Source organism: Miniopterus schreibersii, assembly GCF_964146895.1.
Source record: "Miniopterus schreibersii genome assembly, chromosome: 1".
Lineage (NCBI taxonomy): Eukaryota > Metazoa > Chordata > Mammalia > Chiroptera > Miniopteridae > Miniopterus > Miniopterus schreibersii.
In genome coordinates, this window is record NC_138101.1 from 87,392,803 (window position 1) to 87,418,448 (window position 25,646).

The 25,646-nt window shown below is 41.3% G+C and overlaps 1 protein-coding gene across 1 annotated transcript in view; it reads left to right on the forward strand.

Moving 5' to 3' along the window:
* The window catches only part of CUBN (cubilin), a 258,721-nt gene extending 237,122 nt beyond the window's left edge, over nt 1–21,599 (forward strand). The window contains exons 61-67 of the mRNA XM_081135485.1: nt 5,159–5,321; nt 5,668–5,873; nt 8,794–8,938; nt 10,169–10,350; nt 13,114–13,279; nt 15,493–15,728; nt 18,857–21,599. Coding sequence (XP_080991611.1) covers nt 5,159–5,321; nt 5,668–5,873; nt 8,794–8,938; nt 10,169–10,350; nt 13,114–13,279; nt 15,493–15,728; nt 18,857–18,964 — 1,206 coding nt within the window. The 3' untranslated portion in view covers nt 18,965–21,599. The remainder of the gene's footprint in view (nt 1–5,158; nt 5,322–5,667; nt 5,874–8,793; nt 8,939–10,168; nt 10,351–13,113; nt 13,280–15,492; nt 15,729–18,856) is intronic.
* The last annotated feature ends 4,047 nt before the right edge of the window (nt 21,600–25,646 follow it).

Sequence of the window (25,646 nt, forward strand, 5' to 3'; positions counted from 1 at the left end):
CATAAATCATTATACATAAAACATGACAAAATGAACAACATGGAAAAGCAGAAGAGAAGAGAGAATGGTTGATGTCACTTTGGGGTCAGGGAAGGCTTCCTGGATGGGACTGCTGAGCTAGGCTTCGGAGGCACATCACAAAAGCACGCTCCCTGTGGGAGGCCGGCTGCGAAGAGAAGGAAAGACAGAGGGGCTGCAGCTGCACAGAGCACCCCCAGCCTCTCGATACCAGTTTGCCGACTGGTCAAGTCCCTCCCCTGTGGTGGGCAGTGAGGGCTCAGAACTGGGCCCCTGGCTGGCATGTCTTTGCCAGGGGCTATGGAACTAGTGGGAAGAAGGTGGCTTCCTCCTAACATTTCCCACCAATATTTGTAATATTTCCTTGACCATCCAGAGTGAAAGTCACCTATGCTATAGCCTATCCATATACATAGTTTCAAAAAGTCAATGTAATGTACCAACTGCAGTGCAAAGGAGAAATAAAAGGAAAGTATATAAAATAGCGCAGATTTCACTATATCAGTTCTCTGATACACCTACACTAAGTCAGACGATAAAGAAGTCGGATTCTTCTCTGTGGAATCATGGCAGATGTAAAAGTGTAAGTTTAAACTAATACAGGTGGGCTGTATTTGTAACTTAAATGCCAGCAGCAGTATCACCATCTGCAGTATGAATTTCTAAAATGGTGGAAAAACTGAAATAAAGCAGTTCTAAAGAAAACAAAGACTACTGTTCCCTCAACTTGCACAGCATTCACATTCTTGGAAATTTGGTGAATATTAAAGCTGTGCAAAAATATTTTTGTGTTTATATAGTGAATGGATTTAGGTTCTGGGATCAAATAATTGCAAACAGTTTTAATGCACAAATGTCTGGCAGGACATTCGGTTATGTGGAACATAGAGTAAACCTTCACTTTGTAGAACTTTCCTGTGAATTACAGGATGGGATTCTGCCATGTGGCTGCTGAATACTAAATGCCAGTTACAGCCCCAAATTATTGTGATAACCATAAAACACCATACTTTTGTAAAACACTCCCTAAGGGACAGCTCTGTCCCCAGTGAGAACATCTATCTTAACCCCCTGGGCTTACCCATTCAGTCTGTGGTCAGCCACTGTAGAGGGAGTGTCCATCTCTGGGGAGGAGATCAGCAACCTCTCAAGGGATCAGGCTCCTATCCTTAAGAGGAGTACCATTCATTCATTCATTCATTCATTCATTCATTCAATAAATGTTTATTTGAGCACCCATTATGTTCCAGACACTGTTCTAAGCACTAGAAAAGAACACTAATAATAACAATAATAATAAAAATAACTATAAAAATTCCTGTATTTATAGAGCTAATTCTAATCATTGCTTCTTGTGGCTCTTCCTGACACCACTGGGACCAGTATAGCATTTTCCCCAGAAGGACCTGAAAGAGATCAGAGTTCAGCCCTAAACCTTAAAAATGACTCTTTTCTTTTTCCCATCTCAAATTATGCCCCGGCATGTTGTCCAGCAGACTCTAACAGAGGCTCCTCGATAAAGTCAAGGAATTTGTGAAGATACTCTAAGGTGCAATGTAGAGATGTTCCACGTAAGAATATAAAAATGTTCCTGTTATTAAATTCCCAGGAAAATATTAAAAGATAAAGTCCTAAGAAAATTAATGTCTGAAATGAAGTTAAATGGGAAAGAATTAAAGTCAAATATCGAAGTCTCTTGCCCTTTAGCATTAAAAGTTCATAGAAATTAAAATTCATACATTTCCTTTCCCACTTTCTTCTTTGGCTCAGATTAGTGGCTGGATAAAGTGCATGATCTTGCAGTCACTGTAGTCAGAGGCCGTCTTCCCTAAATTATTTGTACAATTTCTTCAGGATCTTAAATAGATTCTAAGACGCTCCACTATCAAAGAGTTTTAAAAGCTGAGAAGACACAAAATTCTTACCAGCACTTGTCTACATCCACAAGACTTAGAACATAATTTAAGCTCCAGGTCTGAAGCACTTGTGCCAGGCAACATACGCGGCCACAATGCAGTAATCAGCAGCGACTCAGTAAGTCCTAAAGGGCACCATTTATATCCTGGTCCATGTGACCCCCATCTCCAGCACTGTACGGTACACCCCCTGTTACACGCTCCGGGGCTACCGTGCAGAAGTCACAGTGGAGACTTAGTATTATCCGCGAATGGGAGAGCAGGTGGAGAAAAGCTTGGCTTTGGCTACAAGGAGTCCAGGAGCCCATGTCGGTTGTGCAGAGACCACAACCTGTTTATGTCAACTCAATTAAGAAAAATCTCATTGCGGCAGTGAATGAACTAATGCAAGCACCAGCTGGAGGCCAGCCATTCTGCAGTTCCCTTCCATCACTTCCACCAGCTATTTACTCAAAGCCCAAACCAGATCTTATAACTTCTACAGGAGAACATGCAAACTCCTTAGCATGAAGCATACAGAATTTCAGTCGTGTCCCAATACCGATTATGGCTTCTCACCTTAATCTCCAGGCGCCTCGAAAGGTGGTGAGCTCTTGAGACATGCCATGTCTTCCATACTCCTGTGGCCTTCTGCATCCGTTTCCTCTTCTATAGGGCTGGAAGGGCTCCACTTACTATATATATACATTTTATTGTTGACAGTATTACAGATGTCCTCCAATCCCCCCCCCCTTTGCTCCCTCCTTCCAGCCCCTGCCCCACCCCAGGCCTTCACCACACTATTGTCCATGTCCATGGGCTATGAATATATGTATATAAGGTCTTACTTTTAAAATACAGTTCAAATGTCTGTGTGAGGTCTTTCCTGACTTCACCATCTGGGTTCCCCTATTATATTTAATTCTTTTCTTGTAGCACATTTTTTCTTTATATATAATTTATACACACACAGATATACGGGCATATTTAATTTATGGAACTCTCTCTCCCACTAATTTGTGAGTGTCAAATTAGTGTATTGAATGTATGGAAAATGCCTTATACGTCCTTGTATACATAGGACCTGCACAGAGGCCTGGCACACAGTGCATAGAATAAAAATGCTGCTAATAAGAATGTGCTGATAAAGGCAGTAATGTTTATAATAAAAGTTTAACTTGCTTACCAGAAAAAGTACATTAGCTAAAACTTGACCAAACTACTCTTTTATAAAATGGGGGGATAGGTGACTACTCTTGAATCTCTTCTGGCTCTAAATTTACTAAAATCGTTTTCAAGCAGGTGAGGCAGTGCCATCTAGTGGTTCGTCCTTTCTTCTGTTTAATATTAAATTCCTCTTTCTAACCATTTCTATTTTATATATTGCTATCATTTTAAAATAATGTCAGTGGTCATGTCTATTCTCAGGTTTATAACACACCATAGTTCTTTTAGAAATTCAATATTTATATCTACACATACTGATTTTAGAAATACCATGAAGATTACTGTGCTGGAGAAAACTTTGTTTTCTAGCAATTGACAGAAATACAAGTACTCGCTATTTCAACAGGGGTTTGTCGAAGGCTTTTATGGCTGGGACTCATTCTAGGTGCTGGACTCATTCTGGGTTCTGGGTGCTCATTCTTGTTGGGAGAGAGACCAGAAAAAGTAAATAAGCAACAAATAAGGTACATTTTGATTATAATAAGAAAATAGAGGAGGAAGATATTGCGGGGGGCACTTTAGATAGAGTTGGCCTCTCTCAAAGAGAGGCATTTGAGCTGTGATCCCATGAGTGTGGTCCATCCAAGCTGAGGAGAGAATGCTTCTGGCAGAAGAACAGCAGGGGCCTGGGCCTGGGCAGGGACTCACCCTAGGATAGAGGAGTTACAGGAAGCAGGGGGCTGAGGGCAGGCCCAGGCCAGGCCAGGTAGGGGCTTGCAAACCCCCATGAAGAGTTTGGTTTTACACTAAGCGCAGTGGGAATCCACTGGAACCTGTTAGGCCGAGCAGGAGCATGATCTGATTTAAGTTTGCAAACACACGGGTGGCTCCATATAGAATACCGGGGCTGCTCTGTGTAAACACGCCTATCAGGAAGATGTTATAAGAATAAAGGTGAAGGACGATGGTGGGGACAGTGGACATGGAGCCCTCTGGGGTAGATTGCAAAGGGAGAGTGGAGTAGATGTCAGGTAGGGGAGAGACAGGAATCAAGGATGGCTGAAGTTTTAGGCTAGAGCCGTTTGCTGATATAAAGAAGGCCGGGAGAGAACAGGGTTGAGGGGGTGGGTGTTGGAAGAGAGGACTCAAAGCACTTACTCATTTGTTAGCTATTTACTGGGCGCCTGTTCTGTGCCGGACACAACAGGACTGCAATGCACAGAGCAAACAGCACCCTGTGCTTTCACGGATTTGCGCTTCCTTCAGAACAGACAGTAACATAGCAACACGCACAGTGGGTGGAGGAAATGCAGGCGCTGAAGGAACGAGAGCACAGGGAAGAAGGGAGAGAAGGGTGGGGAAGTTTCTATTTCAATAGGGTGGTCAGTGATATTTGAGCAAAGACCTGCAGGAGCCAAGGGAACAAACCTCATGGTTCCATAGGGGAAGGGTGTTCCAGGCAGAAGGAGCGAGGAAGGCAACAGCCAGGAGGGGGCACTGCGCCCGGAGCAGAGAAAACCAAGTGGAGACAGTAAGACTTCCAGTGAAAAGGTCAGGGGTGGGCGCGGAGAGCAGATTCTATTAGGCCTCCGAGGCCACTTTCATGGCTTGGCTTTTGTATTGAGTGGATGGGAAGCAGTGAGGAGGGGTCTTAGCAGAGTGATGACCTGGACTTAACTTTTAACCGTGTCCTCTGGCTGACGTGTTGAGGACAAGCTGAAGGGGGACAAGTGTGGAAGCGGGAGGCGGCAGTGCGAACCCAGGGAGGGTTGGCCCTGCACGGTAGTGAGAATGGATGTGAGGATAGTGATGGGTTTGCTGGCTGTAACGACACGTTCTTTTTTAAACCATGTATTACTTGCACAATTAGAAAAAAGTTTTTAGACATCCTACCAGGTTTCTACGGAAACTCATTATTTTATATTCGATTTAATAGCTGTTCCTAAATTAAAACTAGCTCTAAGAACATCACTGTAAGATTCTTGATCATGACCTATTGGGACTTCACATCCATTTTAGTGTAAAATTTGCAACCTCTTTGTGAATAATGCAGAACTAATGAACTGTTTTCCTTTCAGCTATATGACGGGGAGAGTGAAGATGCCGAGTTGGCTGGAACATTTTGTGGTTCCAGGGTACCTGCGCCCTTTGTCTCTTCTGGTAACTTCCTGACAGTTCAATTTGTCAGTGACATAACTTTGGAAAGGGAAGGATTTAATGCTACATATACCTTCATCGACAGTGAGTAAATTGAGACATTTTTATATATTATGAAACGTGTATTTATGCACTAAAAATATGTCACACTTGTATCTAAACTCAATGTTAATTACTAAACTCAATGTTAGTGATCATCTAAATTCAATGTCAATTACTGAAAACCATGTTAATTACTATGTGTTTAATTCATGATACAAATTTGGTATAATTCTTAGTCAAGAATATATATTCTAAGTTCTTCACAGAGTGATGTAAATAGAGCTCCTTTGGGCTGGAGGGGTAGGAAAGGCAGAATTTAAAATATCATATGCATGATGAGACATGAGTAAAATTTGTCTTGAATGTTGTTCTTTTTTTCCCATCTCAGTGATTTGTGGTGGAACATATAACGCAACTTGGACCCCACAAAATATTTCATCACCCAGTTTATCAAACCCAGATGTCCCACTTTCCACCTGTACTTGGGTCTTTGAAGCTCCTCCACATCAGCAGGTCAAGATCACTGTGTGGGCATTGCAGCTGCACTCACGGGACTGCCACCAGAATTACTTAGAGTTCCAGGATGCACAGGAGGTAATAATTATAGTGTGAGTGACATTCACATCTAGTGGCCTTTTTACCAGTACTTTCAAACCGCTTGAAGTAATGAGAGCATAATGAAATAAACTGTCAAAGTTTCTTCTAGCTTAATGTATTTTTCGGCTATATACAAACCCTCTGTTTAGGTGTTAAGAAATTTTAACTTGGTCCTTAGGTCAGGAGCTCTCAAACTTTCATGTGCATAAAAACATCTGGGTATCTTGGTACAAGTGCCTATGCCTGGGCCCCCCCCTCAAAGACCGAATCCCCCACATAGCACCAATTGCTCTGAATTTTTGATGAGCATCTCCGGTGTTCTGATACTGGTGTTCCATGGGCCATACTTGGGGAAACGCTTCTATAGTTAGTGGAATCTATGTATAGGGTGAGATGCAAGGGCCAATGCAGAACACAGTGAAATCAATTAAGAGGTCATATGGCCCCAGTCCAGTGGCACTGCATTTATGATAATGTAAGAAAGAAGCCCAGCCGGGCGTGGCTCAGTGGTTGAGCGTCTACCTAGGATCCAGGCGATCAGGGTTTGATGCCTGGTCAGGGCACATGCCCAGGTTGTGGGCTCGATCCCCAGTCGGGGGGTGTGCAGGAGGCAGCCAATCAATGACTCTCTCATCATTGATGTTTCTATCTCTCTCCCTCTCTCTGAAATCAAGATATATATTTTTTAAAAAGGAAAAAAAAAGAGGGGGGGGGGTTGATTTGGTTAAAACAAAAATGAGTCCAAATTGCCCATGGGATAAGACAGTGAGGAGACAGTTGGGCATAAAAGTATGATAGTGATAAAGGCCTGAAGATTTGATTGTCACCATCATATGAATCAGTAGTTAAAACAATGCGAGTGATGAGATTATCCAGGGAGCATTTGTAAAGTGAGGACTCATGAAATGAGGATGGGTGCCTGGGGGAGCACCTGGGAATGCCTGGATTGTCTCCCTGCAGTTTGAGGAGATTAGTTAATCTACCCCAGTTCAGTTTAGGAGGGTCATGTTCAAACCCCCATGTGCTGGCTGGCAATAGTAGAGGATCCAGTCTATCCCTTCTGAGTCTTCAAGTCCTCCTCATTCTAAATCTGGGTCCCCTGTATTACTCATGTATCTTGGTGGAAGCTGACTCCAATGTGGAGAGAGGTTTGAGAAGTACTGGCTTCTGAATAGACACTGGATTTGCTGAAATATTACAAAACGGAAACACTGAGGTACATTCTGTGTTCCCACAGTGGTCAAGATGATAGGTTATCATCATTCCATTGGTCTTCAGAATATTTTTTGTATATCCCAGTGGTACACTTCCTGGAAGGACTTAGAGCCAACTGCAACAAAACCCGCTGATTAAAGCTCTTTCAGTTTCCCATTGTTTCATGCATCCAAATTTTCCAACGTGGATCAGGGCAGACTACCATCTGGGTGCCTGCGTGCTACTTAAGGGCATTGGATAGCTCTGTATAATATTGACAGCTAGATTGGCCTCAAATAAGACCCAATATTTGTCATGAATAAATAATGTCCTTCAGCTGAATGGATAAAGGAAAAGATCAAAGAGTTTCAGCCTGAGCAGAGAGGGAAAAAATATAAGAAATCAACTAATAACTGAAAGAACAAAACTTTTGAGGTGTCCAAGAGTAGAAAGAGAGATGTGGTTGGAAGATCATGAAAGAATCATGTGGTGGAGGCATTGCAGATAATAAAAAGATCTGACTGCACAGCTGGTGTTAGGGCAGGCAACCACAGAGAATGGACATGAAAGCCGCTGGCATTAAGGAATGCAAATTAGGATGTTTAATGGGTTCTCTGTAAGAACCTCCGAGGGTTCATAAAATGGCTCTGAGCTAAAATACCACAAGTCTTTAATTAAGGAAGGGAAGTATCCAGAAAGAAAGTGAGAATGATCAGATGGATCAGAGAGTATCTTTGGCCAGATGTAGAGACCCTCAAAGAAAAACTAGCTTTGATTCGCGGACATATGCTGCAGTGAGCAGCTTGGGAATCCCTGCCCATCCCCAGCCCCCATTCTTTCTCAAACTGTGTAGAGTGGGAAAAGAATGGCCTCCACAGGAGGCTGAAGGAGACCCAAGTTTCACTCAAGGCCACAAAGTGGAAAGGCTAAGGATGTGTGCAGGAGTGGTTACCAATGCAGTTCAAGTTCAGAGGATACAACAGGCAAGGTTAGGAAAGGACCAGCTGCAGGAGACAGTGCGGGGTAGAAGCACTGATCAGTAACAGGAGTTGGCAGCAGGAGTGGGGAATGGGCCTTTCAGTAGGTGCCCAAGAACTATAGGTATTGGAGGCGTACCTGTTGTGAGAGGCAGCAGGTGTCCTGCCTGTGATACAAGCTGTTTTTATGCAAGGATTGATAGGGTTAGACTGCATTTATCCTGTCCCCTTGGGACGTGATGGGGGCTGCCAGGTGTAGTTACAAAGGGGAAACAGGAACCTCATTACAGGCGCCGGTGGCACTGGGGGCGTCATAGCAATGCTGAAGTGTCTGGTTAGATTTGCTAAGGGGTATCGAGGGCAGGAGCGGTGAGTTAGTCTTATGGAGTTCCAGACTGGGGAAAAACGCCAGTAGAAGAACTGCAGTGAACTTGAACAGTGATGCACCCAGAGCAAGGGCACAGACCTTGGCTATGAAGAGGGGGGAAGGGTCTCATTTTCAGGAGGCAAGTATCTGTCTGGTGGCTTCAGCATAAACTTGACCTCCCCCGCTTCCTGTCCTTTAGAGAATGTGAGACAGTTGTGGATTCCAAGGCCAATATCAGTCTTATTGCCAAGTGCTCAAACAATGTATCTAGTTTCCATGGCTGAATATTAAAGTGTACTTTCATATGCATTTAATTTTTGCTATGGCCTGTTCTCTTTTGAAGCAAAATCTAATGTGTTTGGCTTGACTTTCTTTTCAGAGTAATGGAAATGCAAGAATTCACTTCTGTGGCAGCAATGCGTCAGCTGTTCCAACGTTCTATTCTTCTTTGAGCACTGCAATTGTCATTTTCAAATCTGAAGTTTTTAACAACTCTAGAGTGGGTTTTACCTATCAGGTTGCAGGTGAGCCTAGGACTTTATCTTTTGTACAGAAAATCTGCCATCATTACAATTATTGCTAGAACGGACTCCTGTGAGCATGTGAGTAAATCAGGGCTTGTTTACACGACATAAAACTTCACTAGAAACCAGGCCCAATCCAGCAAGTTACTAAAGCTGGTTCCCAAAGAGGTCAAGCAAGTACGATGCTAATTAAAATGTTTAGAATGCCAGCGTATTCTTCAAAGTTGACGTAATTACATAATTTAAAATTGTATGTTATTTTATTAATTATCCACTTGAACATGTATGGAAATCACAGTAGCTTAGGAAATTATTTTGTCAGAACCAAGAAGCTTTGAAAGAGCTACTTGATTACTAAAACTGAGAAGTTTATTTCCAGAGAACACTTTATTTAATGTTCATTTGGAGCTTGATTAAAACTAACACTGCCTTTGATTAAACCCTTTGAGGCAACAAGGAGGGACCCAGAGAGTATTATGCTAAGTGAAATAAGCCAGTTAGAGAAAGGCATGATCTCACTTATATGTGGACTCTAATGAACAAAATAAACTGACAAACAAAATAGATCCAGAGACATGGAAGCATGCACCAGACTAACGATTCTCTGCGGGAGATGGGGGTGGAGGGTGAAGAGATTAAACCAAAGAATTTATATGCATATATGCATAACCCATGGACACAGACAATAGTGCAGTGAAGGCCTGGGGAGGGGGCAGGAGTGGGTTGGAGGGGGTCATTGGGGGAAAAAAGGGTAACATTTGTGATACTTTCAACAATAAAGATAAATTAAAACATAAAAAAAAGAACAACAATTTGCCAGGTCTCTCAGAATACATAATTCATCAAAGGATTTAAAGGGAAATCCTCACACAAGATTTTGTCTTGGAGGTAGAGACTTTATGTGAAAAAGAGTTTAAATGTCAGCCAGCCACCTCAGTGTGATCAGAAAGAGCACAGAGAATTCTAGAATATCCATCTTCGAAGGCGAGTGCTCATATTTCACATTTCACGTGGGGTATTTCCTGTTACTGAGACCCTGCCCTGAATGTGCTCCACTTGCCCTTCCCCTCATCTCCGGGGTCCCAGTGACCTCAAAGGTAAATGCAGAGGCTGGGTTGGCTTTTTGCTAATGTGCTTAAATTTAATCACTTTTTCAATTATTCCTGTCAGGTCAAAAAGACACTAAATATTGGTACACATACATTAATTGTGAATATTTTTTTCTCTAAGGTTGTAACAGAGACTATCACAGGGCATTCGGCAATCTGAAGAGCCCCGGATGGCCCGATAATTATAACAATAACATGGATTGCACTGTGACTCTCACAGCCCCACAGAACCACACCATTTCCCTCTTCTTTCATTCATTTGGCATCGAGGACTCCAGTGAATGCCGACACGACTTCTTGGAGGTAACATCCATTTGGATCTCATATAAATGAATTATATAAAAGATGATGGGTCACTTCCGATTTTTCACCTTTTTCTCTGCTACTGCTAAAAATATATCCCTTACTCATTTCCTTAATTTATTCATTATATTTCAGTCCATAAATACTTACCAAGCAACTTCTATGGCCAGGTGCCAGAAATCCAATAGGGAACACGATACAGTCAGGGCTCCCGGGAGGCTCACAGTCCAGTGGGAAGGCCAGGCGGGAAACAGTCAGCTCCCACGCAATGTGGAAAGGACGAATCGAGTCACTTCAAGGACAGAGAAAGCTTCTTGAAGGAGCTGATGTGTGTTCAGACTGGAAGGACCAGAGGGATGTCCAAGTGCAAAGCGCTAATTCTGGAGGTGAACCACGGCACTGACTTTAATAAGTGTGCTTTGTGTGGACATAAAAAATAAAACCAAACGATACTACATAGTTAGCCTGATTCCCCTGACAGCCACAGGAAGTGGGGGGCATCTTCAGGATTCTCTAAGGTGAAACCATACCTTGACCAAGTGTTTGGCGGAGGCTGGAGGGATGCACTGTTCCTTTCCCCTCAACCACTGCTGGAGAGCCCGAATTGGACGAAGAAGCAGCTTTGCAGCTCACCAACCTCTTCTCACCCACCCTCCACTCCTCCCCAGACACAATGAGAGAGAAGCCTCCTTGGCCTGGAGCAGGCAGAGCCAGGCTCCTGGAGCCCGTGCCCCCTTGTGATTCCCTGGGGCACCAGAAGAGCACCCTCTGCATCCTTTTGCTGAATGTCACCTGCACTGTGGAAGTGGGGACTGTTAGGTTGTCATTCATGGGAAGATGTTCTGAATGAGCCCATAACCGACGCAGGCTGTGTGTGGAGCCCAGCGCCTCTATTTTGCCACAGAAATCCCAGAGCTCACCTGGGTGTCCTTTGCAAACTCTGTGGGAAATGAATTCATTCTTAGGAAATAAAGTTGTATACACAGAGGATGCCGAATTCCTCTGCTCTCCTTGTTTCATGTGCACGAGAGTCTTCGGTAAGGTTTCCAAAAGGTTTGTTTAACAGCTCCTTTACGCCTGTTATGGAGTTTTATTTTCCTGGAAAGCTCTCCCCTGTAGAATTCATCTAAGTCCTTTGTTAATGAATATTCTTAACCTCTAGTGCAACAAGTTCTGGGAGGAAGCTCGTGCCTTTTTCTTGGGGAATACTTGCCATGGTAGGAAACTGGAGGAGATGGGTGTAGCAGGGAGGAGATGGGAGAAATACAGGATGGTTTGTGTCAGTGAGGGTGTTAAACTCAGACCTATGTACCTCACCCACCGCGGAATCTAAGCATTTGTATGAAGCGCGAAGCAGAAAGGAGGGGAGGAGTGGGATACAGAGAAAGGACAGAATTACCCTGTCATTCTGGGATCCCACTGCAGCTGCTCCCTGCTCACCTCACGCCCCAGGGGACCGTCATTGACTGGAGCTTACGTTTGCCCTTCGCCTCTGTCCACTGGGAAGTACAGGCCAGCTCTCGAACATTGATGGGTGAGGACTTGTCCTCCCAGCTGTCCTTCGCTATCCCATAGGAATGGGCCTGAAACTTCCCACGGATCTAGCCAAGGATTCCAATGGATCAATGTCACTTGAAGACCAAGTCCTGCAACACATTTGGAATTTGCATTTGTCTTCAGAACTTTCACCTCCCTTTCCAAGGTCCTCTAATGTCCCAGAGATGTCCACCGCTCTCATGGTTCCTGCAGAGAAAAATGAGGAGAACAACTCATTAGCATGCTCAGTGGGAATCAATGTCTCTGTCTTCTCTCAGAGAGTCACCTTTTCTAAAAGATAACAGGAAAAAGACCCAAAGAGTATAGTGGTGGCAGGTCTGGTCCTCCAGCATTCTTGGATATGGCCCCCATCTCTGTCTCCTGGTAGATAACTGGCTGCTTGATCCATGCAAGGCACTCTGTTGAAACACTCAGCAGAATACTCCAAAAGCACCAGAGAGGCATCTTCCCTCCCACTGGCTACCGCCCTGACCTGCAGACCAGCACACCCAGCAAGATGAGCCTCCGCGCCTCTGAGGACACTCTATGGCTTAGACAATCAGCAGTGGACCAGCTGTCAGATTATGAAATGATAAAGGGACTGGAGGGGCTTCCAAGACTTTGAGTACATGTAGCCATAGGACCATCACCTCCGCACTGCCTGGGGTCAGGCTGGCTGTGAACGCGCAGGAGGAGCGAGGCCTGAGGACAGAACGCGGCCAAGTTCACAGCGCGTGCCTGTGGTTACACACAGGCCGACTCGCCTCCTGTTTGCACATGTGTCTGCTCCGTGCAGTGAATTTTAAAAAACAAGTCTATTTGGCTGCAAAATGTGCTTTTAAAGTATATCTTTTTTCTTTTTTTTTAATATATCTTTATTGAGTTCAGAGAGAGGAAAGGAGAGGGAGAGAGAGAGAGAGAAACACCAATGATGAGAGAGTCATTGATCGAGCCCGCAACCCAGGCATGTGCCCCGACCGGGAATCGAATCCTGATCGTCTGGATCCTAGGTCAACGCTCAACCGCTGAGCCACACCCGGCCCAGCTAAAGTATATCTTAATGGTCAGAAATTTTGTGAATTTAGTGAGTGTTCTCCTTTTTCCGTATAGAAATTCCTTTTGTTTCAACGTTGTTATACTTTATTTTATGCTAATGTACAGCAATGAGAGATCCAAGAAGAAAGTAGAGCATGCTTAAGGATAACACTTCATGACTCGTTTTTAAAGGTGAGAAATGGAAGCGACGGCAGTGCTCCCTTACTCGGCACCTATTGTGGAAGTCTGTTGCCAAATCCTATCTTCTCTCACCATAATGAACTGTACCTGCGATTTAAGAGTGACAGCACAACTTCCAGTCATGGATATGAAATTGTCTGGACCTCATCCCCCTCTGGTAAGACACTGGTAAAGTAACATAGGTGAGAAAATATCATGTGTCTAATTAAAAAAAGGCTATTAAAAATTACCTTATCTTTTTACCCATCTGTATACTTGATAATTTTCTGATAAAAATAGAATTTTTTAACAACGAATGTACAGAGATTCTTTATATATTAAAGAATATATATTTTTATATATTAAAGAATATATATTTACATATAAAGCACAGATAAAGTATAAAGATTTTAAAAATTCCTTTATAAAGTCTAATTTTGTCATGTTTTTAACTTTTGGTTTATCAAGGTAGTTCTCGGAGAATTAAAAAAAAAAAGTTTACCGAAACGTCACATCACTAACACATCCCCGTGTATACCTGAGCAACTGTGCTCCGTGCAGCTCCTGTCATTTCTTGGCAGTTCTGGAGGTTAACTGCTTTTTCAGGGCAATAAGTACCATTCTGCATCTTTGGTTGTTTTTCAAATAAATGAAGAAAATTTAAGTCATGTCAGTACCTTTAACTCAAGAGAGAAAGAATACTTTGTGAAGTGTCCTCAAAATACCTAAAGACTTTCAAAATAAGAATGATAAAAATGATAGAACAAGAAAAACGTTCTATCGAGATAATAATAGGTAATGGACTCTTGCCATCCAGAGATACTTAAAGATAAGCTTCAATACCTTAATCTTACAGATGACGACATACAACACCAAATCAATGAATTGCCCAAAATGCACAGCTAGACTATGGCAGAGGCAGGACCAGACTCCAGTGGTCATAACCCAGCCCAGTTATTTTATTATTATTTTTTTTTTGCCATGCCATGTACCTTCTTCCTGAGCAGTACCATATCTGGATCCCCAAGGCTGTGTGGTCTAAATAATGTTAGTTTTCATATACAGTTAACAAATTAAACAAATTGGTACCAACACTTACTTTTTTTTGGCTTTAAGTGTGTCAATCTCGGAACTGTCAGTTATAAGCCCAGTAAAGTCACTTTTACAATAATTACTGCCCAAATCTCCAAGAACACATTCTTTTTTGTTCAGCCCTGAAATTTCACTTTTTTTTCCAGTTGTTCAAAATATTACAGATGTCCCCTTTTTTCCCCATTGACCGCTTCCACCCCACACCCACTCCCGCCCCCAGGCCTTCACCACACTATTGTCTGTGTCCATGGGTTTTGCATATATGCATATAAATTCTTTGGTTAATCTCTTCTCACCACCCACCCCCCATCTTCCCTCTGAGATTCGTCAGTCTGATCCATGCTTCTATGTCATTGAAACTATTTTGTTCATCAGTTTATTATGTTCTTTAGATTTTGCATATGAGTGAGATCATGTGATGTTTGTCTGTCTGCCTGGCTTATTTCGCTTAGCATAATATTCTCCAATTCCATCCATACTGACCCAAAGGGTACGAGATCCTTCTTCTTTACAGCTGCATAGTATTCCATGGTGTAAATGTCCCACAGTCTTTTTATCCACTCATCTACTGATGGGCACGTGGGCTCTTTCCAGATCTTAGCTGTTGTAAATTGCACTATTTTACTTCACCCACATCATTATCAAGAACTTACTGCTTATGAAGAACTCTACCATCAAAAGCACACACAACTTTAATTACTCTCTCCTACAGTTATTTAATCTAGTTCACAGTTTTCCCACTGTGTTCTCAACCCACCATTTTCAAAGAAAAGACCTGGAGCTGGAGCTGGTTTGACTCAGTGGTAAGAGCATTGGCCTGCGGACTGAAGGGTCCTGGGTTCAATTCCAGCCATGGGCACGTACCTTGGTTGCAGGCTGCATCCCCAGCGCTGGTAGGGGCACATGCAGGAAGCAACTAAACAATGTGTCTCTCTCATATCGATGTTTCTCTTTCTCTCTCTCCCTTCCACTCTCTCTGAAAAGCAATGGGAAAAATATCCTTGGGTGAAGATTAAAAAAAAAAGAACAGACCTGGAGGAAGCTTTCCCTAGGTCATGACAGAGAGGAAAAAGAATACAGGGTGGAGAAAGGGGTGGGGGAGACATGGGGAGGCCAGGTGGTGAGGGATTTGGCCCAAAGGAGAAACAAGAAAAGGGTTTCCTCCTCCACTGTTCTTGCAAAGGGTCTCAGCACCTTCAGGAAACAGCATCCCCATCTTATTCCCTTACAAGTGCCCTAAAGGACTCCTAGCTGGTTTCTTCTTCGTTGAATCAAACTTCCTGCAATTATTTCTTACAGGCTGTGGTGGAACTCTTTATGGAGACCGAGGCTCCTTCACCAGCCCCGGCTATCCGGGCACTTACCCAAACAACACTCACTGTGAATGGGCCATCATTGCTCCTGCTGGAAGACTCATCACCATCAACTTTTACTTCATCAGTATTGATGATCCTGGAGACTGTGTCCAGAACTATCTTATACTCTATGATGGACCAGATGTTAATTCTCCATCCTCTGGACCATATTGTGGCACAGTGAGTAAAGCAAGATTTTCAGATTCCCATTCATTGTGTTTAAGTAATGAAAGCAACTTAGTATACATTTTTAAAGGCAGACACATGCGAAGTACACAGCACAATGTACTTTTACATATTCAGTATAGTTTTCTGACTTTTCTTTCTGTTTGGGGGAGCACGAGTGCCACCTAGTGGGCATTGCATTAAATTAATAGTAATACAGTTACCAAACTCAATCGTGCATCTGAATTACCTACTCAGTTATTTACAGTTTTTACATAGGAATCACCTATGTGGTTACAGTTACAGTTACTACATTGCAGACTTCCAGTACTCACAGCTACTGAATCAGAATTCCTGGGAGAAGAGCTGTGGCACGTTGTTTTTTAAAAGCCCCACTTCAATGCACCACTCAAGGTTGAATACCAGTGTTTGTTTCTGCATGATTAGAACTTTAAAACATTTGGATGCCTGGCTCCATTTCATCTGCTTTTTGTTGAAAGTTGTGGGGGTTCTTTGAAGAAGGACACAGATATTAAAGATCGGTCTGGTGACTAAGAGTTTGATAGTTTTTGTAAAATTCCGATGGACTGGATCTTCCCTAAATATCAAGTTTGATTTCTGGCGTTGAGTCAACATTGCTTGCATGTTCCCTCATTGCCCTCTCATTTTACTGCAAGTAGATACTTACAGAGCTTTTAAGTAAGGGAAGTGTGATTGCTGAAGGGAGGGTAGCTACTTCTCACTGTTCTAACCTTTAGCCATTTAGGCTTTCTAAACAAACCCAACAGTGAGTTACATCATCTGGAAAGCTGGATAGTTGTGTGTTTTTTTTAATATAACGCTACTTGTAAAATTGATAAATGTTATTTTCAGGATTATCAGAAAATAAATTTTTTCCAAAGCCCTGGGAATTCTCTCATGCATTCTTCAAAAACGCTTTTCCTGAGTATATTTGCATACGCACACATATTTTATACTGTTTTGTGATATGGTTGTTTCACTTACCAAAATATCATTAACATCTTACCATGCCAATGGAAACACTGGTGTATCATATTTAATCAGTGGATGGTATTCTATTGCATAGGTACAGCCTAATTTATTTGATGAATCCTCTTTGGTTTATAGACAACACTTTGAAAACCTCTCCGGTAACTCTATCCTTATATACAGAGTTAATTCCCTGGGGAGCAATTTTAGTCACCTGGCCGGTAGATACTGTGTCACTGTCATTCAGAGGGGATTCACAGAAAAGAAAAGCCGGTCGGCGTGTCACATTTCAGAGTTAGAGGCTGACTAGGTCTTAGACATTTAGCTGAATTTGTAAACATTTCAAAAAGGAGGAAAAGAGGCTACTTTAATAGCACCATTACTTTATATCTGCACGGCTTGTTTTGTTTTGTTTGCAGTGACTTTCAAACATGCAACCCCATTTGCTCCCCACAGAGACAACTCTGTGATGTGGCAAGAACAAGGATAACCTGGACTTTGCAGATAAAAGAAAACTGAGGCACGGAGAGGAGAACTGAACTGCCATTTAAACCAATGTCACATTAAATTGAAGTTTATAACTAACTTCCAAGTCTATAACTAGATATGCCAGTTTTTTTGGTGTTTTTTTTTTAAATACTTTTTTATTCATTTCGGAGAGAGGAAGGGAGGGGAAGAGAGAGATAGAAACATCAATGATGAGAGAGAGTCATTGACCAGCTGCCTCCTGCACGCCCCCTTCTGGGGATCAAACCCCAAACCTGGGCATGTGCCCTGACCGGGAATAGAACTGTGATCTCCTGGTTCATAGGTCGACCCTCAACCACTGAGCCAAGCCAGCTGGCAATATATCAGTTTTTTAAAACTCTGGGTGTTTACAATACTAGTTTTACATTTTCTTTGGTAAACATGGACTTCATTTTAAATGTAACTATTTTCTTTTTAAACTTACAGATGCAACTGATTTCTTTAGTATTTCAAGCCCCAAGAAATCAGTTTACTTCCAGGGTGATGGTAAAAGTCACTCCTTAGACTGTTAATCTAAGTTACAAAATCTTAAACATGAAAGAATAACAGGAAAAAGTAGGAGAATCAAAGGAGAGTTTAAAACTTGGGTTAACTGTTCACACTAGTTTGTCAATGTAAAACAATAATTGGAAATTTGGGGGCAGATTAAAATGGAAAGAAAAAATTGCATGCGGTGCGGGAATAGGCAACATTGTATATACTTTGATATATCTCTTTGGAAAAAAATTCTCCATGCTGCACTCACTTGAATAATTTACTGTCTCGGAATTGTCTGTCTTTTGATGATTCTTGGGGAGGGCTGATGCAGTGAGACCCAGCAGAACAGAAGAGCAGGCCCCAAACTGCAAACTCCAGGACAATCTCAACCACCTGCAGAGTTTACCGACATATTTGGCTCATAGTCCGCCTCCTTCATTAGAATGTAGCTCATGAGAGCAAGATGTTTTGTCTGTTTAGCTCATTTTTTATATCCCCAGTGCTAAAAAAAAAAAAATGCCTGCAACATGGAAGTCTCTTGATACATATCTGTTAAGTGAATGTTTGGGAAATGAGAGAATGATGAAAGCCATTTACTAACCCCACCCCCAAACACATTGTTCCACAGAAAGGATATGAAAATAAATCCCCAAAGAAAACTATAGATATTAAGGAGAGAGAGTAGTGTACTTTACTCATATAATTGTTTTAGTTGCAAATATAAGTACGCATTTTCATCAGAAAAATTAAAATTTTAGTAAGAACTTGAATCGGAAATTCAATTTTTAATGGCAATTATTATACTGAGATATAATTCATCTACTTAAAGTGTATAATTGAATAGTTTTTAGTAGACTGAAAGTTGTGTAGCTATCATCACTACAATCAATTTTAAAACATTTTCATTACCCCCAGCCCCAGTAATGGAAACTGTATCCATAGCACCCCATTTCCCTTCAACCCCTAACTGCAGCAATATTCTTTTATAAAGTAATTCCCAACAAGATTACTTCTAGACATATATGACGGTTTAGTGTAAATTTTTTACTGCTTTATGTAGTACCTTATTACTATGCTAACATTTTTGAAAAATGCTCAACTTTATGAAAAATATAACTTGTTACTTTTTTTTTTTTTTTCAATTTTAGGACACTAACATAGCTCCCTTCGTGGCCTCCTCACATCGAGTCTTCGTAGAATTTCATGCAGAGTATGCAGTGCGCCCGTCAGCAATCCAGTTAACCTGGGAGAGCTGAACGCGCAAGGACTGTGTTCAGTCAGCACTTTGGCTCTCCTGCAGGGGCCATCAGCCATCACCCTGGACAGAGCTCTGCCATCCTGATCCATGACCCCTGCCCGTGGCACTGAGAATAACTTTGACATTTGTTTTTCACCAAAGTGTGTGTGGAATCAATATTTGTACATTTTTTAAAATTGTAGAATGTAGCTTCTTTAGTCTTGGCTGGGCTCGTCATTTTTAATTCTAATATTTGAGCTTAAATTTTCTAAAATCCCCTAAAGAGATGGAAATCATTACGGTATATGTGCTGTCATTGAAAAGTAAATAATACAACAGAGCTATGATTGTTACTGTAAATGTCAAATTAGGTGTAATGAACTTGAATTGTACACAGATATGCTGCATTCATGTTTAACGCATTAAAATTTAGTCTTTCACTATATGGTATATATAAATTTTCAAGTTAAATTTTTACATTTTGATGAAGTATATGAATCCTTCAGGAAAGAACCCTGGAGCCAGGCTGCTGCATTTGGACTTAGTTCTACTAGTTAAGTGTTTTCTTAACTTCTCTCTGCTTCAGTTTCCATAAGAACCACCATTATCTATTCCTAGTTTAACAATACAATATGTGAAATTATAAATAGTTGAACAACACTTTCATCTTTTTAAAATTTTCACCTGAGGATATTTTTTTCATTGTTTTTCAGGGAATGTGGAAGAGAGAGAGAGGAAGAGAGAGAGACATTGATTGGTTGCCTCCCACACTCGCCCCAACCAGGGCCAAGGATCGAGCCTGCAACCCAGGTACGTGCCCTTGGCTGGAATCGAACCTGGGGCTCCTCAGTCCAAGAGCGAATGCTCCAACCACTGAGCCAAACCGGCTAGGGCAAACAACACTTTTATAAACTTTTCTGCTTCCTTTAACAAAGCAAGAGACTTTATGTCAAATATGCAAAGTGAGGTCCTATTAAGGACATGGGTCAAGGGAACGAAAGGAGCTGGGTGATGTTTTACTTTATTGTACTCTTATACTCAAATGACACAGAAATTATTCCTGCACAGAGCAGAGAGCCTGTAAAGAAGATTTTTTTACCTTAAAAATTCCTGCTTCCTTTGACTCTGTATTATGGATAGATACATCAACTTTATGGATGACACGCTATTGGAAAGAACGATGAATGCAATGAAGAGCACCATCAAACCAAAGAAACAATGCACTAAAACCATCAAGATAAAATTCGATGGGGGTTGATATAAGATCTAGCTCTTTTATCTAAAAATGAATCACAAAGCTACATAATGTGGGGAAAGTTTAACAGTAACCTATGAAATGACAGGAGTTTTATCTGAAAGCAAGATGAATATATGCAGCTGTCAAACAATAAAAAAGATTTGATCTTAGATTACATCGTTAGAGTAATGGTGTATCTACAAGAACCATTTTCCATCAGACAGACATGCTCTCCTAGGAGGCATATTGCAATATTTAGGAGGTATATGTACCAAGTTGAAAAAAGCATCGTCAATGATAAAATTGAAAACTTAAAACAGGAAAAAAAAGAATATTTTGTCCTGTTCTGTGGTTTGTCTTTTCAATTTGTTCGTGGTTTCCATTGCAGTGCAGAAGCTCTTTAGTTTAATGTAGTCCCACTTATTTGTTTTTATTTGTGTTGCCTGTGATTTTGGTGACTTATCTGAGAATTCGTTGCCAAGACTGATATCAGGTAGGGTGATAACTCCAACTTTATTCTTCTTTCTCAAAATTGCTGTGGTTATTCAGGGTATTTTTGGGTTTAATATAAATTTTTGGATTATTTCTTCTAGTTCTGTGAAATACACAATTGGTATTTTGATAAAAATTGCATCAAATATCTATATTGCTTTGGGTAGTATGGACACTTTAATGATGTAAATTATTCCCATCCATGAGGATGGTATATGCTTCCATTTATTTGTATCGTCTTCAATTTTTCTTCTTCAGTGTCTTATAATTTTCCAGTGTCTTATAATTGTCCCTTATCTCCTTGGTTAAATTTATTTCTAGGTATTTTATTTTTTTGATGCAATTATAAATGGAATTGTTTTCTTAGTTTCCCTTTCTCATACTTCATCATTGGTGTGTAAAAATGCAACCAGTTTCTAAATATTTATTTTGAATCATGCTACTTTACTGAATTCATTTATCATTTCTAGTGGGGGTTTTTGGTAGAATCTTTAGGGTTCTATATATATAGTATTATGTCATCTGAAAATAATGACAGTTTTACTTCCTTTCCAATTTGGATGTCTTTTCTTTCTCCTTCTTGTCTGATTACTGTGGCTAGGACTTCCAGTACTATGATGAATAAGAGTGGACACCCCTGTCTTGTTTATGATCTAAATTGAAAACACTTTTAGTTTTTCCCCATTGAGTATGATGTTAGCTGTGGGTTTTTCCTATATGGCCAGTATGTTCCCTCTATTCTCACTTTGTTGAGAGTTTTTATCATAAATGGGTGCTGGATTTTGTCAAATGCTTTTTCTGCACCAATTGATATGATCATATGATTTTTATTTTTCATTTTGTTTATATGATGTATCACATTTATTGATTTACTGATATTATACCAACCTTGCATCCCAGGAATAAATTTCACTTGATCATGGTGTATGATCCTTTCAATGTATTGCTGAATTTGGTTTGCTAATATTTTATTGAGGAATTTTGCATCTATGTTCATTAGGGATAATGGCCTGTAATTTCTTTCTTTGTAGTATCTTTATCTGGTTTTGGAATTGGAACAATACTGGCCTTAAAAAATGAGCTTGGGAGTCTTTCCACCTTATGAATTTTTAGGAATAATTTGAGAAGGACAGATGTTAGCTCTTTAAATGTTTGATAGAATTCACCTATGAAGCCATTTGGTCCAAGACTTGTTTGTTGGGAGGCGTTTATTTTTTGTTGTTATTATTGTTGTTTATTGCTTTTATTTCATTAGTTGTAATCACTCTATTCAGATTTTCTGTTTCTCCTTGATTCAGTTTTGGAAGATTGTATGTTTCTAGGAATTTATCCATATGTTTCAAATTGTCCAATTTGTTGTTCATAGTAATTTTCTATAATCCTTTGTATTTCTGTGGTGTCAGTTGTTACTTCTCCTCACTTATTTCTGATTTTATTTATTGAGGTCCACTCTCTTTGTTTCTTGATGACAAGTCTGGTTAAAGGTTTATCAATCTTGTTTATCTTTTCAAAGAACCAGCTCTTGGTTTCATTGATCTTTCTTTTTTTGTTGTTTTTTGTTTTGTTTTGGACTCTATTTTGTTTGATTCTGCTCTGATCTATATTATTTCCTTCTACTCACATTTAGCTCTGTTTGTTGTTCTATTTCTAGTTCCTTTAGGTTTAAGGTTAGATTGTTTATTTGAGATTATTCTTCTTTCTTGAGGTAGGCCTATATTGCTATGAATTTCCCTCTTAGGACTGCTTTTGTTGTGTACCATAGATTTTGAGTTTTTGTGTTTTCATTTTCATTTGTCTCAAGGTATCTCTTGATTTCTTTCTTAATTTCATTGTTAACCCATTCAATGTTTAGTGACATGTTGTTTGGCCTCCACATGTTGGCGTGTTTTCAGTTTTTTTCTTGTAATTGATTTCTAGTTTTATACCATTATGGTAAAAGAAGATACTTGATATAATTTCAATCTTAAATTTATTGAGATTTGTTTTGTGTCTTAACATATGGTTTACTTTGGAAAATGTTCCGTGTGCACTTGTAAAGAATGTATATTCTGCTGCTTTAGGGTGAGGTGTTCTGCAAATATCAAGTCCATCTGCTCTACTGTGCCATTTAAGGCCACTATGTTCTTGTTGATTTTCTCTCTGGAAGATCTATTCATTGATGTCAATGGGGGTAGTTAAAACCCCCTACTATGACTGTATTACTGTAGGTCTCTCCCTTTATGTCCATCAACATTTGCTTTATATATTTAGGTGCTCCTATGTTAGGTGGTCCTATTATCAGGGTTGTAGCCTCTTTTTGGATTAATTCCTTTACCTTTTCAACTACCCTATGTCTTTTGATTGGAGCATTTAATGCATTTACATGTTTTTATATTTAAAATGATTCTTGATAGGTATGTGTATATTGCCATTTTATTATCTATAATTATATTCCTCTTTTTCTTAAAGAATCCCTTTAACATTTCTTGTAATACTGGTTTGGTGGTAATAAACTCCTTTAGTTTTTTCTTATCTGGGAAGCTCGTTATCTGCCATTTGATTCTAAATGACAGCTTTGCTGGGTAGAGTAATTGTGATTGTAGGTCCTTGCATTTGATCACTTTGAATATTTCATGCCAATCCCTTCTGGCCGGCAAAGTTTCTGTTGAAAAATCAGCTGGAAGTCTAATGGAAGCTCCCTTGTAGGTAACTAACTGTCTTCTTTTTGCTGTTTTTAAGATTCTTTGCCTTTAACCTTTGGTATTTTAATTATGATGTGACTTGTGTGGGCCTCTCTGGGTTCATCTTATTTGAGACTGTCTTCACTTCTTGGATTCATATATCTGTTTCCTTTGCCAGGTTAGGGAAATTTTCAGTCATTATTTCTTCAGATGGGTTTTCAATTAGTTGCTCTCTCTCTTCTCCCTTTTTTTCCCTATGATGTAGATGTTTTTATGCTTGATGCTGTCCTAGAGGTTCCTTAAACTATCCTCATTTTTTTAAAACCCTTTTTTCTTTTTGCTGCTCTGATTGGGTGTTTTCTGCTATGAGGTGTTTGTCTTCCATATTGCCAATTTGATCTTCTGCTTCATCTAACCTGTTATTCATTCCTTCTAGTGTATTCTTCATTTCAAATAGTATATTCTTCTTTTGTGACTGGTTCCTTCATATGGTTTCTGTGTCTTTTTTTATGCTTATTAGCTGTTTGTTTAAATTTTCACTGAGTACATCCATTCTTCTCCTAAGTTCACTGAGCATTCTTATAGAATTGTTTTGAACTTCATATCTGGTAAGTTGCTTGCCTCTATTTTAATTTAGTTCTTTTTCTGGGAATTTCTCCTTTTCTTTGGGTTATGCTTCTCTGTCACTCACTTTGGCTGCCTCTCTGTACTTGTTTCCTTGTATTAGATCTGCTATATCTCCCAGTCTTGGTATGGTGCCCTTATGTAGTAGGTGTCTTGTGGGGTTCAGTGGCTCAGTCTCCATGATCACCTAAGCTACATGCTTCAGAAGTGTCCCTTGTGTGGGTTATGTGAGCCCTCCTGTTGTAGCTCAGTCTGGATTGCTGTTGGCCTATAGTGGGTGGGGTCAGCCCTCAGACTGGCTGACTATGAGGATTAACTCCCACCACAGTGTAAGAGCTAGTGATCAGGAGTTGACCTCGGAAAGTAAAATTCACCCCAGCAGAATCTGTTACCTGCTGAGATCTCCCTTTGGGACTGCTGCTTGTGGAGCTAATTGGGTCATGCTCTCATGTGATCTGAAGCCTGCCACCAGACATGTTAGTTCTGGGCCTCATGGGAAGGACTCCAGTATAGGTCAATGTTAGGCACTGCTTGTGACCATCCCTGGGCTACCCATTTGGAGCTACAAAGTAGTTCACAGTTTGTGTCTTCCTCTGCTGGGCATGGGTGCATGTAGGAGGGACTAAGTTATGGACCAAGGACAGCTCCCACCAGCACCAAGCCTAAAGGAACATCAGCAAAAGGCCCAAGGCACTCCAAGATTTGCCTCCACCTGCCAGCTGCTTCACAACTCCTTGTCTGCCTGGACTCCCTCGAAAGCCCTCTAAGAAAGTCTGCACATTGGGCCTAGGTTGGTTGCAGCCAACAGTCTCCTCTGCAGGGTGAGAGTTTGCAGGAAGGGACCAGTGAGAGTTGGGATAGTGTGGCTAGTGGATTTCCTGTGTGGAGGACAACGCTAGACAGGGCATGGAGAAAAAATTGGCCCAAGAGCCACATAGCTCAGCCTTTTCCTCTGCCCACCTCCAACACCCCAAGTCCTCCCAAATCTCCTCAGGAGCTCTCCCAGGAGGTCTGTATTGCGGGCCAAGACTGGCTGCAGCCAGCAAACTCCTCTGAAGGGTACAAATTCAGCAGCGTGGGGTCACTGGGAGTGGAGAGGGTGGGGCTAGTGGATCTCCTGTGTCAGGGTGATCAGGTCATACCCACCATGGGAAGATTGGGGGAAATGGCCCCCACCCCAGAGCCACACAACTCAGTCTCACCCTGTGCCTGTCTCTGACACCTCCTAAGACTGCCTGGTCCTCCTCAAGAGCTCTCCAAGAAAATCTGCATCATGGGCTCAGGCTAGCCACAGCCAGCGACTCCTCCACAGGGCTAGATCTCGGCAGGATGGAGCCACAGGGAGTCAGGAGAATGGGCTTAGTGCCTTCCTCCAGGCTGGTGCTCTATAGAGGAAAGTGATAAACCCTGGAAAGGTGGTGTAAAGATGGCATCTGTGGACAGTATGGGTGAGAGCTCAGTATAGGGAGCTTGTTGGCTCTCCCTCTAACCCTCTCCTCAAGAAGGACACAACCCAGTCCTTCTCTGTGTGACTCAAGTCCTCTCTGAGCCGCCTTCTCTCTGCCAGAGCCCAGGGTGAGTGGCCACTAATGAGATTTTGTGTGTTGGCCCTTTAAGAGGGCACCTGGGTTTCTAGCAGACTTGTGTCTCATCCTGGTGGACAGAATCTGCACTGATTTTCACAGCCA